Source organism: Pocillopora verrucosa, chromosome 4 (assembly GCF_036669915.1).
Source record: "Pocillopora verrucosa isolate sample1 chromosome 4, ASM3666991v2, whole genome shotgun sequence".
NCBI lineage: Eukaryota > Metazoa > Cnidaria > Anthozoa > Scleractinia > Pocilloporidae > Pocillopora > Pocillopora verrucosa.
Window position 1 is genome coordinate 4,468,793 of NC_089315.1, and position 16,833 is coordinate 4,485,625.

Here is a 16,833-nt window from a genome sequence, read left to right on the forward strand (position 1 = left end):
GGTTTTTATTTTCCCAATACCCTCCAAAAGTATAAATAATAGTAAAACAATTTATGTTCTGAAGCATGATTGTGTTTTTGGGCCCTTCTCAGTGGCATTATAACCTTCGCCTCACGTAAAAGGGCTAAAATGACTCTGAGTCGGGCGCAAAACATAGTTATGCCGCAAGAACATAAACTTTGTATTATTTCATTGTAAAGGAACGTTTGGACCTGAGCGTTATCTGAGAAGAAGGCTGGAGATACGTCGGACACTCCGAACTTTCAAATGTGCTCTTAGTCTCATCAGAGAATGAATGTGGACATTTAGATTCCTTCCGAGGGATTCGACTGCCGTTTGTCAATGCGTAGATGTGAATTGGTCACTCATTAAGTGAGTGCTTATTTATTCCAAACTGCACGAGGAAAATCATGTTATTACGTATTAATAACATACATGAAAAAATACGAGATAGCTTATCATAATTGTGGAGAAGCAAAGCGCGCACACCAAGTGAAAAAATAATTTATTCAAACCGTGCGTTCGGTCGGTCAAAAAAACCGCGTACGATCAAAACAATAATATACAATGATATTTTCACATCTTTAGGGCACAAAAAATTTAAAGTTCGGTTAAACAGTTCAAGGAATTGTTCAGGTTGTGTCCGAATCACTTTCAATGAAATGGAATCGTCGTTTGCGATGTTTAATCATGTTTGCTTTTAATTTCGGCGTAGGATCGCTCGGGCAAAGTGTTAAGCCGGGTCTGCTCGTAATTTTCAATTTCCTCGGCAATTCCCCTCTCTAAACACCACTTTTTCCAAACCGATAACTAAAGAGTAGTGCTTTTTACAGTGTTTTCGTTGTTAGGGCTGTTTTTCAGCTACTGTATTGTTGTTGCGGTGGCGAAAGAAAACCTACTGGAAACGCGGGCCATTGTTTCGCTCGCAAATTTTCAGCGTATCCAAATGTTGCGACATCCGAGGCTCGCATTTGATTGGCTATCTGTGAGTTTCTTTGATTATTGACCAATCGGAATTCTGGTTTGTTACTTCTTTGCACTGAATTAACCCTCCTCTGCATTCAATTATTGCGTTTATCTTGAATCAAAACTGAGTAATTTTTTCATGCATATTATTAGGAACAGTTATGAGCCACGATCTTGAAGTTGGAGCAAATTAGAGGAACTAAACAGTTCCCCTATAATCAAGTTGTATGGATCAAAAAAAGTGGCTACTAAAAATAAATTTTCTCTCTCCCCCCTCTCTCTCCCCCTCTCTCCCCCTCTCTCCCCTCTCTCCCCCTCTCTCCCCCTCTCTCCCCTCCCCCTCTCTCCCCCTCTCTCCCCCTCTCTCCCCCTCTCTCCCCTCTCTCCCCCTCTCTCCCCCTCTCTCCCCCTCTCTCCCCCCTCTCTTCCCCCTCTCTCTCCCCTCTCTCTCCCTCCCTCTCTCTTCCTCTCTCCCCCCTCTCTCTCCACCTCTCTCTCCCTTCCTTTCTCTCCCCCTCTCTCTCTCCCCCTCTCTCTCCCCCCTCTCTCTCCCCCTCTCTCCCCCTCTCTCCCCCCTCTCTCCCTCCTCTTTCTCCTCCTCTCTCTTAAGGTAAAGTAAGTTTATTTTTGTTTCTAATTACTCAGACCACATAGACAATGGACCACGAAATAACTACGCGTGAGTTTTTATTCAGAAAAATAAGAACTTTTTTTCCTGTCTTTTAACTAAACTAATGCGTTATTTTCGTTCTTTTTGAGCTTAAGGCTCTTTTTCTTTTACAAAAATGAAAGCATCAGTTACACAGTTTCCCACCTCAACTTACCCAGCCAAAAAAATCACTCTTGCATGCATTGCATGCCTATGATTTTACTGTTAGTCCAGTCCACTGTTTCTTCTTTTAACTTTGTTTGTTGAGATTATATTGAGCACTGTTTTTTTTTTCTCTGCTATGTTTGGTATTTTTGTTTAGTTAAATCTTGTGCATAGCTCGTTCCCTCCTCCGATTAAATATTTCATTCAAATCTTGTACAATGCTTTTCTCGTCTCTGTTTGATTTCCAAGTTAATATCTACCTTATTGTTTGTTTCAATTTAAATTTGTTTCCCATATTTGAATCTAGCCCTCTGTTCTTTTCCTTAACCCTCTAACTCCCATGACTAACCAAGACAGAATTTCTCCTTACAATATCAACACAGAATCAAGCAGACAAGTGAGGAGAATAAAGAAGAAAACTCAATTAGAGAACTACAAGTTGATCCAATACCAAATTCTCCAAATTGAAATCATGAATATTTTATGGCAGACAATAGGAAGGATTACTAATGAGATCTTGGGAGTTAAAGGGTTTATTCTTTCTGGCTGATTGTCACATTCATATCCTACGAACTGTTTGCACCCTTCTGTTTAGCGTAAGTATCTCGCGCAATGTTTTCTCCTAATTTTATCTCAATAATGCGCTCACCGTTTCTCTTCTTCTCAATTTGTTAATACTTTTCTTTTAGTATATTACACTCTGTTTGTTCTCTTCTCCATTTAACTTTTAGATTAATATGTAGCGCCCTGTTCCCAACAATGTTTGATTTTTGCGGTAATTTTCAACCATTTTTCTCTTCTCTGTCTGATTTTTACATTACTACCTCCTCTTTTCTATTTGATTGTTTCTTCAGTATCTCGGATCTTTTTGTTCCATTTTCTGTTAGTTTGTTATGTTATCATTTCCTGCACCTGTGAACAGTCTTAATCACTCTTTAATGATCACGTGTGCGTGCAGCGGGAGAATTAAAAACAGAATTATAATTATTTAAATCAAGGATTAACTTTGATTTCTGAAGAAACTTTGCCACATTCTCACATTTTCATACATTAAGCTAATTTCCTGCGTTCAGTTTTCCCATCCTAATTTATTGTAGATCCCTATTGTTAGTATACTTAATATATCAAACGACTTAGTTGCAGGTTTCATAATCACCATCATCACAAAAGCACGCAAAATCTACTACTTGACTGAAAAAAATTAAAAATGTCTTCGCAAAGTAATACCAGTGTCCATTGAACGACGATGTTTAGGAAGAAGAATCTTTGTGTAGGATCAGTAGTCACTCTGTTTCTTCTCCGCCTCGTTGTTGTCCTCCTCGAGTCCTTCTTTCCTGAAAAAAACATTATACATTTGTCACTATTTCAGCTTTAAAGTAAACGGAACAGATTTCCAATCAAAGAAATTATTTTCTTCTTCAATTCCATTGGCTATGATTGTCCAAACTTGTCGAACATACCATGCTTGATACGAAAGTGACCTTAAGATTGTCAATTTATTGCTGTTTTTGTTGATTTTTCACAAATAAAGTTAACTTTTCAGCTTCTCAAGTTACGTTCATCGTCATAACGTGTATGTAGTATCGCATCGACTTTGACTTATTATTTCCTTTTCCATTGCATACAAAAGAAACGCTTATTTAAAGCCAATTTTGGAAAGCCTTCTGTGAAGAAATCCTGGCTCCGAACGCTAGATAAAATCAAGTTCTTTTTCCTGGCATTTTATGGATGAGAGACAAAGACAAAAACAAACAAAAAAATTACGACAACTGAGTGAAGTGAATAAGTTAAGTGTGCTTATCGTTTTATCGTAGAAAATTGCTCATTCTAATCAGACTTACCCTTTTTTCATAAAATCAAATGTCACGTTATCCCCCATCAACACAAACGGAGCCCATTGGGAAGGTTTGGAAAATCCATTACTTCTCAACCATTGAACGGCCTGGTAAAGAGATTCACTGGCACTTTCTCCACGCACAAGGTGTTTATAGAAATGTTTCATGAGCTTCGCCGTTGCTTTGTCTTCTATAGCCCACGATGCTACCAACACTGAACGTGCACCAGATGCTAAGAATGCTCGAGCGATTCCAATAACTCCTTCTTTTTTAATCAATCCACGCCCACTGTGACAACAGCTGAGTACAACCAGTTTAGCTCGCACTTTAACTCCTTCAATGTCGGACACTGTCAGGAGGTAGTCTTCCTCTTGTGGAGTATTGTTAATAGTACATTGAGGAGAGAGGGCAATCTCTCCTCTTTCAGGATTTCCATGTGCAGCAAGATGTATCAGACTGACTGAAGGTATTGCTTGAAGAACCGCCTGCCTTGTTGCGCGACTTCCCAATAAAGGCTGAACACCCAGCAGTTGACCAACCATCTCTGCTTCCTTACTTGCACAGAACAATGGTATAACGTCAATAAGACGTCCATTATATTGCACTTTGCCAACCGTAGGATCACCCACGACCAGTCCGCCAGTTTGACTGTGATAATCTGCTGGACATTCTTGAATGAGCCGGAGAGTTGTCAGTGAAGGGACGATGCGTATTCTGTACTTCTCCGATAAATACTTTCCGGCTTGTTCATCACGCAAGGCAGCAAATGGGACTCGGTACGAAAATCGATCCGGTACAATGATGATTTCGGGCTCTGTGAGTAAATCTTCCACAGGTGCGACGATCCATTCGTAGCACAAATGATGACTTCTTCCGGTATCTTTGGTTTCGTCGCCTCGCAAATTTGCTTGGCTCTCATCGTGAAGAGATGTCGTCACGTTGTCATTCAGCGATCGGTCTTCGCAGTTCGCCAGGGGTAAAACGCCAAAGCATTTGGCGCTCTTTCTGAAAACTCCCTCCACTTCGCAAACTTGCTCAGCAATAAGAGTGTCTATTTTCACTTTGTCTGTTCTTCGAAAGAAAATGTCTCCATTTGCTTTCAATACCCAGAGAAGAACTTGCCGAGCTTCATACGAAATGTACAAAAAAACACAGTTACTTTCTCTTCTCGCGATGTTTTCAATCCCTAACCACGATCGTGGATCAGCTGAGATGTGGCTTTCAGCGGAGTACTTGTCTGCCATGAGTTCTGAGAGGACTCTTGCTCGTCCCAGCTCCTCAACATAGAGAGCATCTTGAAAGTTTCCAGTACGGCAAAGTAGGTGAGTGAGTAACTTGTAGGGAAAAATGCCGTGTTCCTCTAACAGAAAAATTTTAAATCCACTGTTTCCTTTCTGGAGAGTTCTGATTTGTTCATATTTTTCAATACCTTGGAGAATATATTTCATTGCCTCCACAGCCTCGAACTGCGATATCTTTAACACTGAAATGAGGAGAAGACTTTGAAACTCAGCCATTTTGTATCCAATTTCGCTGCTTATGGAACGAGCTTTCTGTAAATAATATGCTGCCTTATCATATTCACTAAACGATTGGGATAGACTTCCAATGTATAGGTATAGTTGTACTTCGCACCTTCTATTGCCACATTCTCTGCTGATTGTAAGCGCCTTCTCACAAAGTTCTTTTGCCTTCTGACTGTCATTTACAGAATCAGAGACTCTTGCCAAATTTACAATAGCCATTGCTTCCAGTTCTCTGTCACCAATTGCAATACTGACGCCGACTGCTTTTTCCAAATGTTCTTTAGCCTGCAGATTTTTATTAAGATTGCGGTACACCATTCCAAGTTCTAAGCAAGCTGAACCTTCTTTTCTTCTGTCACTAATTTTTATAGCGATGGCAAGTGCTTTCTCGTAATATTCTTTAGCATTCCGAAATTCGCCAAGGGAATGAAACACAGATCCGAGGTTCCCGTATGTTGTTCCTTCTCCTTTTCTGTGGCCAATTTCCATCGCGATGGCAAGTGCTTTCTCGTGATATTCTTTAGCATTCTGATATTCGCCAAGGGAATGAAACACAGTTCCGAGGTTCCCGTATGTAGTTCCTTCTCCTTCTCTGTCGCCAATTTCTATCGCAATGGCAAGTGCTTTCTCGTGATATTCTTTAGCATTCTGATATTCGCCAAGGGAATGAAACACAGTTCCAAGGTTCCCGTATGTTGTTCCTTCTCCTTTTCTGTGGCCAATTTCTATCGCGATGGCAAGTGCTTTCTCGTGATATTCTTCAGCATTCTGATATTCGCCAAGGGAATGAAACACATTTCCGAGGTTATCGTATCTTGTTCCTTCTACTTCTCTGTCGCCAATTTCTATCGCGATGGCAAGTGCTTTCTCGTGATACTCTTTAGCATTCTGATATTCGCCAAGGGAATCAAACACAGTTCCGAGGTTCCCGTATCTTCTTCCTTCTCCTTTTCTGTCGCTAATTTGTATCGCGATGGCAAGTGCTTTCTCGTGATATTCTTTAGCATTCTGATATTCGCCAAGGGAATGAAACACATTTCCGAGGTTCCCGTATGTTGTTCCTTCTCCTTTTCTGTCGCCAATTTCTATCGTGATGGCAAGTGCTTTCTCGTGATATTCTTTAGCATTCTGATATTTGCCAAGGGAATGAAACACATTTCCGAGGTTCCCATATATTGTTCCTTCTCCTTTTCTGTCGCTAATTTCTATCGCGATGTCAAGTGCTTTCTCGTGATATTCTTTAGCATTCTGATATTCGCCAAGGGAATGAAACACATTTCCGAGGTTCCCGTATGTTGTTCCTTCTCCTTTTCTGTGGCCAATTTCTATCGCGATGGCAAGTGCTTCCTCGTGATATTCTTTAGCATTCTGATATTCGCCAAGGGAATGAAACACATTTCCGAGGTTCCCGTATCTTCTTCCTTCTCCTTCTCTGTCGCCAATTTCTATCGCAATGGCAAGTGCTTTCTCGTGATATTCTTTAGCATTCTGATATTCGCCAAGGGAATGAAACACAGTTCCGAGGTTCCCGTATGTTGTTCCTTCTCCTTTTCTGTGGCCAATTTCTATCGCGATGGCAAGTGCTTTCTCGTGATATTCTTTAGCATTCTGATATTCGCCAAGGGAATGAAACACATTTCCGAGGTTATCGTATCTTCTTCCTTCTACTTCTCTGTCGCCAATTTCTATCGCGATGGCAAGTGCTTTCTCGTGATACTCTTTAGCATTCTGATATTCGCCAAGGGAAGCAAACACAGTTCCGAGGTTCCCGTATCTTCTTCCTTCTCCTTTTCTGTCGCTAATTTGTATCGCGATGGCAAGTGCTTTCTCGTGATATTCTTTAGCATTCTGATATTCGCCAAGGGAATGAAACACATTTCCGAGGTTCCCGTATGTTCTTCCTTCTCCTTCTCTGTCGTCAATTTCTATCGCGATGGCAAGTGCTTTCTCGTGATATTCTTTAGCATTCTGATATTCGCCAAGGGAATGAAACACATTTCCGAGGTTCCCGTATGTTGTTCCTTCTCCTTTTCTGTGGCCAATTTCTATCGCGATGGCAAGTGCTTTCTCGTGATATTCTTTAGCATTCTGATATTCGCCAAGGGAATGAAACACAGTTCCGAGGTTCCCATATGTTGTTCCTTCTCCTTCTCTGTCGTCAATTTCTATCGCGATGGCAAGTGCTTTCTCGTGATATTCTTTAGCATTCTGATATTCGCCAAGGGAATCAAACACAGTTCCGAGGTTCCCGTATCTTCTTCCTTCTACTTCTCTGTCGCCAATTTCTATCGCGATGGCAAGTGCTTTCTCGTGATATTCTTTAGCATTCTGATATTCGCCAAGGGAATGAAACACATTTCCGAGGTTCCCATATGTTGTTCCTTCTCCTTCTCTGTCGTCAATTTCTATCGCGATGGCAAGTGCTTTCTCGTGATATTCTTTAGCATTCTGATATTCGCCAAGGGAATCAAACACAGTTCCGAGGTTCCCGTATCTTCTTCCTTCTACTTCTCTGTCGCCAATTTCTATTGCGATGGCAAGTGCTTTCTCGTGATACTCTTTAGCATTCTGATATTCGCCAAGGGAATGAAACACATTTCCGAGGTTCCCATATATTGTTCCTTCTCCTTTTCTGTCGCTAATTTGTATCGCGATGTCAAGTGCTTTCTCGTGATACTCTTTAGCATTCTGATATTCGCCAAGGGAATGAAACACAGTTCCGAGGTTCCCGTATGTAGTTCCTTCTCCTTCTCTGTCGCCAATTTCTATCGCAATGGCAAGTGCTTTCTCGTGATATTCTTTAGCATTCTGATATTCGCCAAGGGAATGAAACACAGTTCCCAGGTTCCCGTATGTTCTTCCTTCTCCTTTTCTGTGGCCAATTTCTATCGCGATGGCAAGTGCTTTCTCGTGATATTCTTTAGCATTCTGATATTCGCCAAGGGAATGAAACACATTTCCGAGGTTCCCGTATGTTGTTCCTTCTCCTTTTCTGTGGCCAATTTCTATCGCGATGGCAAGTGCTTTCTCGTGATATTCTTTAGCATTCTGATATTCGCCAAGGGAATGAAACACAGTTCCGAGGTTCCCGTATGTTGTTCCTTCTCCTTTTCTGTGGCCAATTTGTATCGCGATGGCAAGTGCTTTCTCGTGATATTCTTTAGCATTCTGATATTCGCCAAGGGAATGAAACACAGTTCCGAGGTTCCCATATGTTGTTCCTTCTCCTTCTCTGTCGTCAATTTCTATCGCGATGGCAAGTGCTTTCTCCTGATATTTTTTAGCATTCTGATATTCGCCAAGGGAACGAAACACATTTCCGATGTTCCCGTATTTTCTTCCTTCTCCTTTTCTGTCGCCAATTTCTATCGCGATGGCAAGTGCTTTCTCGTGATACTCTTTAGCATTCTGATATTCGCCAAGGGAATGAAACACATTTCCGAGGTTCCCGTATGTTGTTCCTTCTCCTTCTCTGTCGTCAATTTCTATCGCGATGGCAAGTGCTTTCTCGTGATACTCTCTAGCATTCTGATATTCGCTAAGGGAATGAAACACAGTTCCGAGGTTCCCATATGTTGTTCCTTCTCCTTTTCTGTCGCTAATTTGTATCGCGATGTCAAGTGCTTTCTCGTGATATTCTTTAGCATTCTGATATTCGCCAAGGGAATGAAACACAGTTCCGAGGTTCCCGTATGTTCTTCCTTCTCCTTTTCTGTGGCCAATTTCTATCGCGATGGCAAGTGCTTTCTCGTGATATTCTTTAGCATTCTGATATTCGCCAAGGGAATGAAACACATTTCCGAGGTTCCCGTATGTTGTTCCTTCTCCTTTTCTGTGGCCAATTTCTATCGCGATGGCAAGTGCCTTCTCGTGATATTCTTTAGCATTCTGATATTCGCCAAGGGAATGAAACACAGTTCCGAGGTTCCCATATGTTGTTCCTTCTCCTTCTCTGTCGTCAATTTCTATCGCGATGGCAAGTGCTTTCTCGTGATTTTTTTTAGCATTCTGATATTCGCCAAGGGAACGAAACACATTTGCGATGTTCCCGTATCTTCTTCCTTCTCCTTTTCTGTCGCCAATTTCTATCGCGATGGCAAGTGCTTTCTCGTGATACTCTCTAGCATTCTGATATTCGCCAAGGGAATCAAACACATCTCCGAGGTTCCCGTATGTTGTTCTTTCTACTTCTCTGTGGCCAATTTCTATCGTGATGGCAAGTGCTTTCTCGTGATATTCTTTAGCATTCTGATATTCGCCAAGGGAACGAAACACAGTTCCGATGTTCCCGTATCTTCTTCCTTCTCCTTTTCTGTCGCCAATTTCTATCGCGATGGCAAGTGCTTTCTCGTGATACTCTTTAGCATTCTGATATTCGCCAAGGGAATGAAACACATTTCCGAGGTTCCCGTATGTTGTTCCTTCTCCTTCTCTGTCGTCAATTTCTATCGCGATGGCAAGTGCTTTCTCGTGATACTCTCTAGCATTCTGATATTCGCCAAGGGAATGAAACACATTTCCGAGGTTCCCGTATGTTGTTCCTTCTCCTTTTCTGTGGCCAATTTCAATCGCGATGGCAAGTGCTTTCTCGTGATATTCTTTAGCATTCTGATATTCGCCAAGGGAATGAAACACATTTCCGAGGTTCCCGTATGTTGTTCCTTCTCCTTTTCTGTGGCCAATTTCTATCGCGATGGCAAGTGCTTTCTTGTGATATTTTTTAGCATTCTGATATTCGCCAAGGGAATGAAACACAGTTCCGAGGTTCCCACATGTTGTTCCTTCTCCTTCTCTGTCGTCAATTTCTATCGCGATGGCAAGTGCTTTCTCGTGATTTTTTTTAGCATTCTGATATTCGCCAAGGGAATCAAACACATCTCCGAGGTTCCCGTATGTTGTTCTTTCTACTTCTCTGTCGCCAATTTCTATCGCGATGGCAAGTGCTTTCTCGTGATATTCTTTAGCATTCTGATATTCGCCAAGGGAACGAAACACATTTCCGATGTTCCCATATCTTCTTCCTTCTCCTTTTCTGTCGCCAATTTCTATCGAGATGGCAAGTGCTTTCTCGTGATACTCTTTAGCATTCTGATATTCGCCAAGGGAATGAAACACAGTTCCGAAGTTCCCGTATGTTGTTCCTTCTCCTTCTCTGTCGTCAATTTCTATCGCGATGGCAAGTGCTTTCTCGTGATACTCTCTAGCATTCTGATATTCGCCAAGGGAATGAAACACAGTTCCGAGGCTCCCATATGTTGTTCCTTCTCCTTCTCTGTCGTAAATTTCTATCGCGATGGCAAGTGCTTTCTCGTGATATTCTTTAGCACTCTGATATTCGCCAAGGGAATGAAACACATTTCCGAGGTTCCCGTATATTATTCCTTCTCCTCCTCTGTTGCCAATCTCCATCGCGATGGCAAGTGCTTTCTCGTGATATTCTTTAGCATTCTGATATTCTCCAAGGCTAGTACAGACATTTCCGAGTCTTCCATGAGCCATTGCTTTTTTTATTTTGTGACCAATTTTTTTCATGATAGTGAGTGCGCCTTTAAAGAGTTGCTTTGCCTCTACAAACCGGCTTTGTGCGTTATATATGTCTCCCACTTCCATGATTAGTGTCCAAGCATGGTTAAATTTGTCAAGAAGTTTGGTGGCATGTCTTTCTGCATCTGTGTAACCAGAGATGGCGTAGTACGCATTGAAGAGTACATCGGAGATTTCAAGGTGAGTACCAGAGTCAAGGTTGTGAAGTAGGATCACACATTCATTACATAACTCAGTCGCTCGTAGGCCACGATCAGTGTTCAGAAGAAATATGACGACATTTAAACCTATCTGGACTGAGTTTAGGATTTTTGCAGCGTCACTCATAACGGCTCTCTCCTATTTGTTGTCGTAAGAAAGAATCAGCAAAAAAAGGAAGCTTAAAAAAAGTAATACTGATAAATGTTCGAGTTTTTAAACATGACGAGGGAATTTTCCAAAAAGTTCGTAAGTGAAACACTGCTGCCCTTCAAAAACCAGGGACTAACTAAGCTCTGATTTCCGTTGTTATATGTTTCAAAATCGAGGCAAATCAATATGTCTTGATCGATCTGAAGATATCCATCTACGTGACGCACAGGCGGCCCCGAGCTCCAGCTGTGAGATGATCATCTTGCGCAATAACAGTCGTGAATTACAAGAGTTTGTATGGGAATATTTACGACCGGAATATAAATTACGGAATATAAAATACGTTAAATTCTCAATAAAAATACGTCACTTTACTTCCACAGTGTATTACTTGTTATCTTTACTTTGATGAAAAGAACCCATTTTAGTGAGTTGTTCATTTCGAGGTTTTCTTATGTAGGTACAAAAACCTAGAAATGGAAAACTCGCGAAAATGGGTTCTTTTCATCAAAGAAAGTGGTCAGATAACAAGCAATACGCTGTGGAAGTAAGGTGAGGTATTTTTATTGAGAGTTTGACGTATTTTTTCATTCCTTAGAGCGGTGGTAAATATTCCCATACAAACTCTTATAATTTCGCCATGACTGTTATTGCGCAAGATTATCATCTCACAGCTTGGGCCGCCTGTGCATAACGTGGATCTAGTTTAGTTGCGTGGTGAAAAAAATTTGATGGACATAAATCCAACAAAAAAAAAAACCAAACTCTACAATTAAACGAAGTACAAAACTGTTCAGTTGAGCCCAGATGAAGGCATTGTGCAAGATTCGTGTTGGTATTTCCAACCGTTTTTCCCACAGAGATCAAGCCGACATGTCAGTCTTAGGAGCTCGCTTAATTAATTTGAGATGAAGAAATTAGAACACGTAGGCGTTGCCAATGGTTAACAGCCCATCAATTATTTTGAAAAAACTATTTTTTTATTTAATACCGCATAAATTTGGGAAAAGAGCAAAAATTCTACCCAACGTTTCAACCGATTACAAAATGCTTTGTTATTTAGACGAAGGAAAAAATTACAAACGCGTTACTTCAGTAACTGATATAACAACTTCTCCAAATTTTTTGTTTTCATTCATGAAAAATGAAACTAAGGTAGCAATACAAATGCAGAAATTAAAGAAAACGAACAGCTCACCTTTTGGAAACAGAACATGCCTTTTACATTGGTGCCTGATTGCGTGACTAATGAAAACAAAATTAAGAAAATGAAATAGTTGCAAATAGCTGGTGTAATAACATTTTACTCGCACGGTTGGTGAGAAGAAATCTTCAGAATAAGAAAAAATAACCTAAGATGGAAGAGAGATTGTTTCCTAAGTTGCCCATAAGATTCATAAAATAACATACAAGATTTTAGTTTCAATCATATCAGAAGTGATGAACTTGTTGTTTCTCCTTACAATATCAATATACCATATAGCAATGCTGAGGGTAAACAGACTCATCATTCAGAGAGTGTTATCTCTATGAGTAGCAAGTTTCCATCCGAAACATGTTAACTCGTAATGTTTATGAAATAAATTTTTGGCCGCTCACATTCAGTGAAATCTAAAAGATCTTCGGATAGTTAGGAGATCAAAATCACAAAACTGATATAAACTTTCTCTGCAAAGCAATGAAGAATGCGAAGAGCTACTGTAAGATTAAATAGGAAAATTATCGGTTAAAAGTAATCATTATAAACCTAATAAGGATGGAACTTGAATTACAGCTTGCCCATAAGATATCTCAGTAAATATTGGAGCTCACATATCATTGATAAGAGTTTGGTGGATTTAATTTTTCTTTGCTCGATTTGTAAAGCCATCAAGTTACAGAAGTGAGGAACATGTTGCTTCTCTTTCCACAATCAACATATTGTTCAGTGAACAAGCGACGAGAATGCTTATCAGCTGAGGGTTTTTTCTTTATACAACATTAAATTCTCCCTACTGACAAGGAAGGTAATGTGAGGGAGCTAGAAGGAAGAATTCCTGATGAAATCATAAATTTAAAAGGTAAAGATGATGCAGACCTTTAATATTTTGCTATCCAAATCAAAAATTGATTCCAACTTGGAAGCTCTCCACAAATATTTGCTTGGAATAACAACTCTTTCTTATCACTGATTTTGCTATATTTAAACCAGAAATATATTTTTTGAATCAGGAAAAGAATAACTATTACTGTAAATTTAGTTTTTTCGCTGGTAACCCTTTCAAAAATAAACACGCTTTGTTTGGGTGATGAGACCAAAAGTGGCGAGAAACAAAGATAAATGCAAGCAGCTCGTGTGAGAACAAGGTGCTGAGTTTGATCGATCTAAGACAAGAAACTATAAACTGCAGTTGATAATCTCTTGGTGTGACAGATATCAATATGACTTTCTATTTCGCCCATAGCGTCGTTGTAAAAACTTTGAAGCGCTTTTCTTTCCACATCAAAAATCTCTGTCCTTAAATTCAATTTCTGTTACGCCTGATTTGAGCAGGCACCGAAAACATTTTTTAAATAAAAAAAAAAGAGAGAGATGGGACTGTAAGAAGATATTTTCTTCATTTTTGCTGCTTATTCTTGAACAAGGAGTTTTATTTTGTTTCGTGTTCTGATCGAATGACTGAGGCAGCCGAGTGTAAAAAACTGAAATAACGCTTTCCTTGCAAAAACAGAGATGAATGACAATCTGACAAGAATGAAAAAAATGCAACAGCCTCATCGGTGAAACAAAGAATCGTTTAGAAAACCTAAGACAGAACTACTTCACTTCCTGACTTCCACGCAATTTAAATGAAAAACATGACATCCTCATGTTCCTTTTTTTAAAGATTTCAGATCTAAAAATCTGATTTTTCGGTTCATTCATCGCGTATCTGCTTTTACTCTTTCACTCCCAGACTATGACACCAAGGAATTGTTTAACGTGCAGTTTCCCCCTACAATATCAATATATTCTTCAGCCAACAGTTTTGGAGAATAAAGAAACTTATCAGCTGGACAGTGTCAAATTGACACAACACTTCATTCTCTAAAAATATTTACAGAGATATTTGTTACATTTGCAAAGGAGACTTAGTAAGATTAAGGAAGTTAAAGGCCTAAAATTGAGTTTATCATTTTATTTTGCAGACTAAGTTTAGTTTAAGTCAAGTTTTAAGCAACAAATCTTTGCCAAGATCTAAGACTATTTGGAGGTTAAATCCTCTGGCTTTGAATGTCCAGTGCAAAACATTTCAGTTTTGTAAAGCGGGAAAGATTGTTTCTAAATTTATTTTTTCACTACTAACCTTTTACACAAGAAGCTTGTCTTGTTTGATATTCTAGTCGGATGACTGGTGAAACCAAAAGCAAGAAACCAAAATAAGACTTCCCCTGCAAAACAAAGATAAATGCGAAAAGCTATTATAAGAAAGAGGTGAAACATTCTGTAAAATAGAAGTAAAATGAGTGAATAAAAAATTGATGAACCGAAGAGGGAAAACGGTTACCAAGTATAAAGATTGAGCTCGATTTGTACAGAACAAAAAAAAACCGTTCAGGAACCTGAAAATCAATCGTTCATCATCGTTTCCATAACTTAAGCACACACGGCTGAATTATCAAATACACTGGATTTCCCTGCCTCGAATTAGTTTGAAATTTGGCAATACTGTGCGATTTGTACATAATCTGCGTTACGACTGACACTAAAAAACTGTTAAGCTACTTATGAAGGCCAAGGAAACCACATTAGACGAGCCGATCTAAACAGAGATTTCATGAGAAGACGCACACTTCATTCTCTAAAAAATATTTATGGAGGTATTTGTTAGATTTGCAATGGAATTTTATTAAGACCATGAAAGTTAAAGGCCTAAAATTAAGTTCATTATTTTATTTTGCAGACTATGTTCAGTTTAAGTCAAGTTTTAAGTAACAAATCTTTGCCAAAATCTAAGACTATTTGTAGGTTAAATCCTCTGGCTTTGAATGTCCAGTGCAAAACATTTCAGTTTTGTAAAGCGGGAAAGATTGTTTCTAAATTTATTTTTTTACTACTAACCTTTTACACAAGAAGCTTGTCTTGTTTGATATTCTAGTCGTATGACTGATGAAACCAAAAGCAAGAAATCAAAATAAGACTTCCCCTGCAAAACAAAGATAAATGCGAATAGCTACAGTAAGAAAGACGTGAAACCTTCTGTAAAATACAGTTAAAATGGGTGAAAAAAAATTGATGAACCGAAGAGAGAAAAATGGTTACCAAGTATAAAGATTGAGCTCGATTTGTACAGAACAAAAAGAAAGGTCGTTTAGGAACCTGAAAATCAATCGCTCATCATCCTCTCCATAAATTAAGCACACAGGGTTGAATTATCAAACAGACCAGATTTCCCGCCTCCAATTAATTTGAACATTAGCAATACTGTGTGATTTGTATATACTCTGCGTCACAAATGACATTGAAAAAAGTTAAGCTACTTAGGACGGCCAAGGAAATAACATTAGAAGAGCTGGGCCTAACGGAGATTTTATGAGAAGAAGAATTTCTGCTCATTTGATGAACATATTCATGAAAAAAATTTCAATTTCGAATGGCCTTATTTCACCCATTGTTTACATTGGGAACACTAAAAACGGTTACCGTCTTTCTGAATCTTAAAACTTGTTTTGTCGAAGATAACTGACTCCCCGCGTAAAACGTAACGTGTAAATCATGTTAGCATTTGTAAACTTCTCATGACATTTAGGGCACAGATTCGGCATGTCTATTTGATTAAATTCATACAAGCGGTTTGATTGTTAACAACTGATGGAAAGGTATGAATGAAACGAATTAGACTCAACACGGCAGAAGTACCGATGTTAATGCGTCAGATATTCTTTATCCAAGGGATACAAAGAAAAATTTGACGAAAGATGGAGTTTATTAAAAACGACGTCCTTCTATGGCAATTCATGTTGTGTAAGAATATTAATCAATATTATAATGGTCTATGTAACAGCAGCTCTGATTATAAAGGCGCTGAAATATGAATTGGAAAATTGATGAGAGGTCGCATTAACACATTAGCATATTAACAATTAAATATCGTATTTACCTCGACTCTAACTCTGAACGCTTTATTGCTTTGTATAGTGAAGCAGCCAAATTTAGAATTAGAATCAGCAGCATGTGTCTATTTTAAGGTTACAGGCGTGTGGTGAATCTCAGCCCACCCCTGAGGGGCCGAGATTGAGAACATATTATAAGACAAGTCGGGGAGAGGTTTGCAGGGAGTGTGGCATAAATTATCAGTACCAAAGCCCGGACAGACCTCTCGCTGGCTCATGTTCCTGAAGATCTCATACGTTCGCGCGGGCGAAAAAGCGCTCGTGACCAAATGCTAATAATGAGGTCTCGCATGCAAGCGTATCCTCCCTCGTAGCCTTTGTTCGCTCTCGTCACGCAACGGGAGGAGAGAGAGCGTGTTGCGTGACGAGACCAAACAATGGTTCTGAAGGAGACAACAGTGAGTGTTGTACCAATGCAGTTTATTTTTGCTTACAATTATTTAGACAACAAAGACAATAGACCGCAAAAGACCTGTGCCTGAGTTTGTTTCGAATGAATTGAAAGGGCCTTTTTTCGCTCTCCATTAAACGATGTTTTCGTTGGAATCTTTTGAAACGTAATTATTTTTTTCTTGTACAAAAATGCAAACATCAAATACTTGGTGGCCCATCCTTACCCACAAAACGCTTGCATGCGTTGCATGCCTATGTTTACACACTGCGT

General features: G+C 39.5%; 1 protein-coding gene across 1 annotated transcript; it reads right to left on the bottom strand.

The window, feature by feature from the left end:
• Positions 1–2,538: 2,538 nt before the first annotated feature.
• Positions 2,539–5,459, bottom strand: LOC131776819 (tetratricopeptide repeat protein 28-like). The gene is made up of 2 exons (XM_066164894.1): positions 3,622–5,459; positions 2,539–3,114 (listed from the first exon to the last, which is right to left on the bottom strand). Exons 1-2 carry the CDS (start codon positions 5,457–5,459, stop codon positions 3,057–3,059), a joined length of 1,896 nt encoding a protein of 631 aa, XP_066020991.1. The 3' UTR covers positions 2,539–3,056.
• Between the last annotated feature and the right edge of the window lie 11,374 nt (positions 5,460–16,833).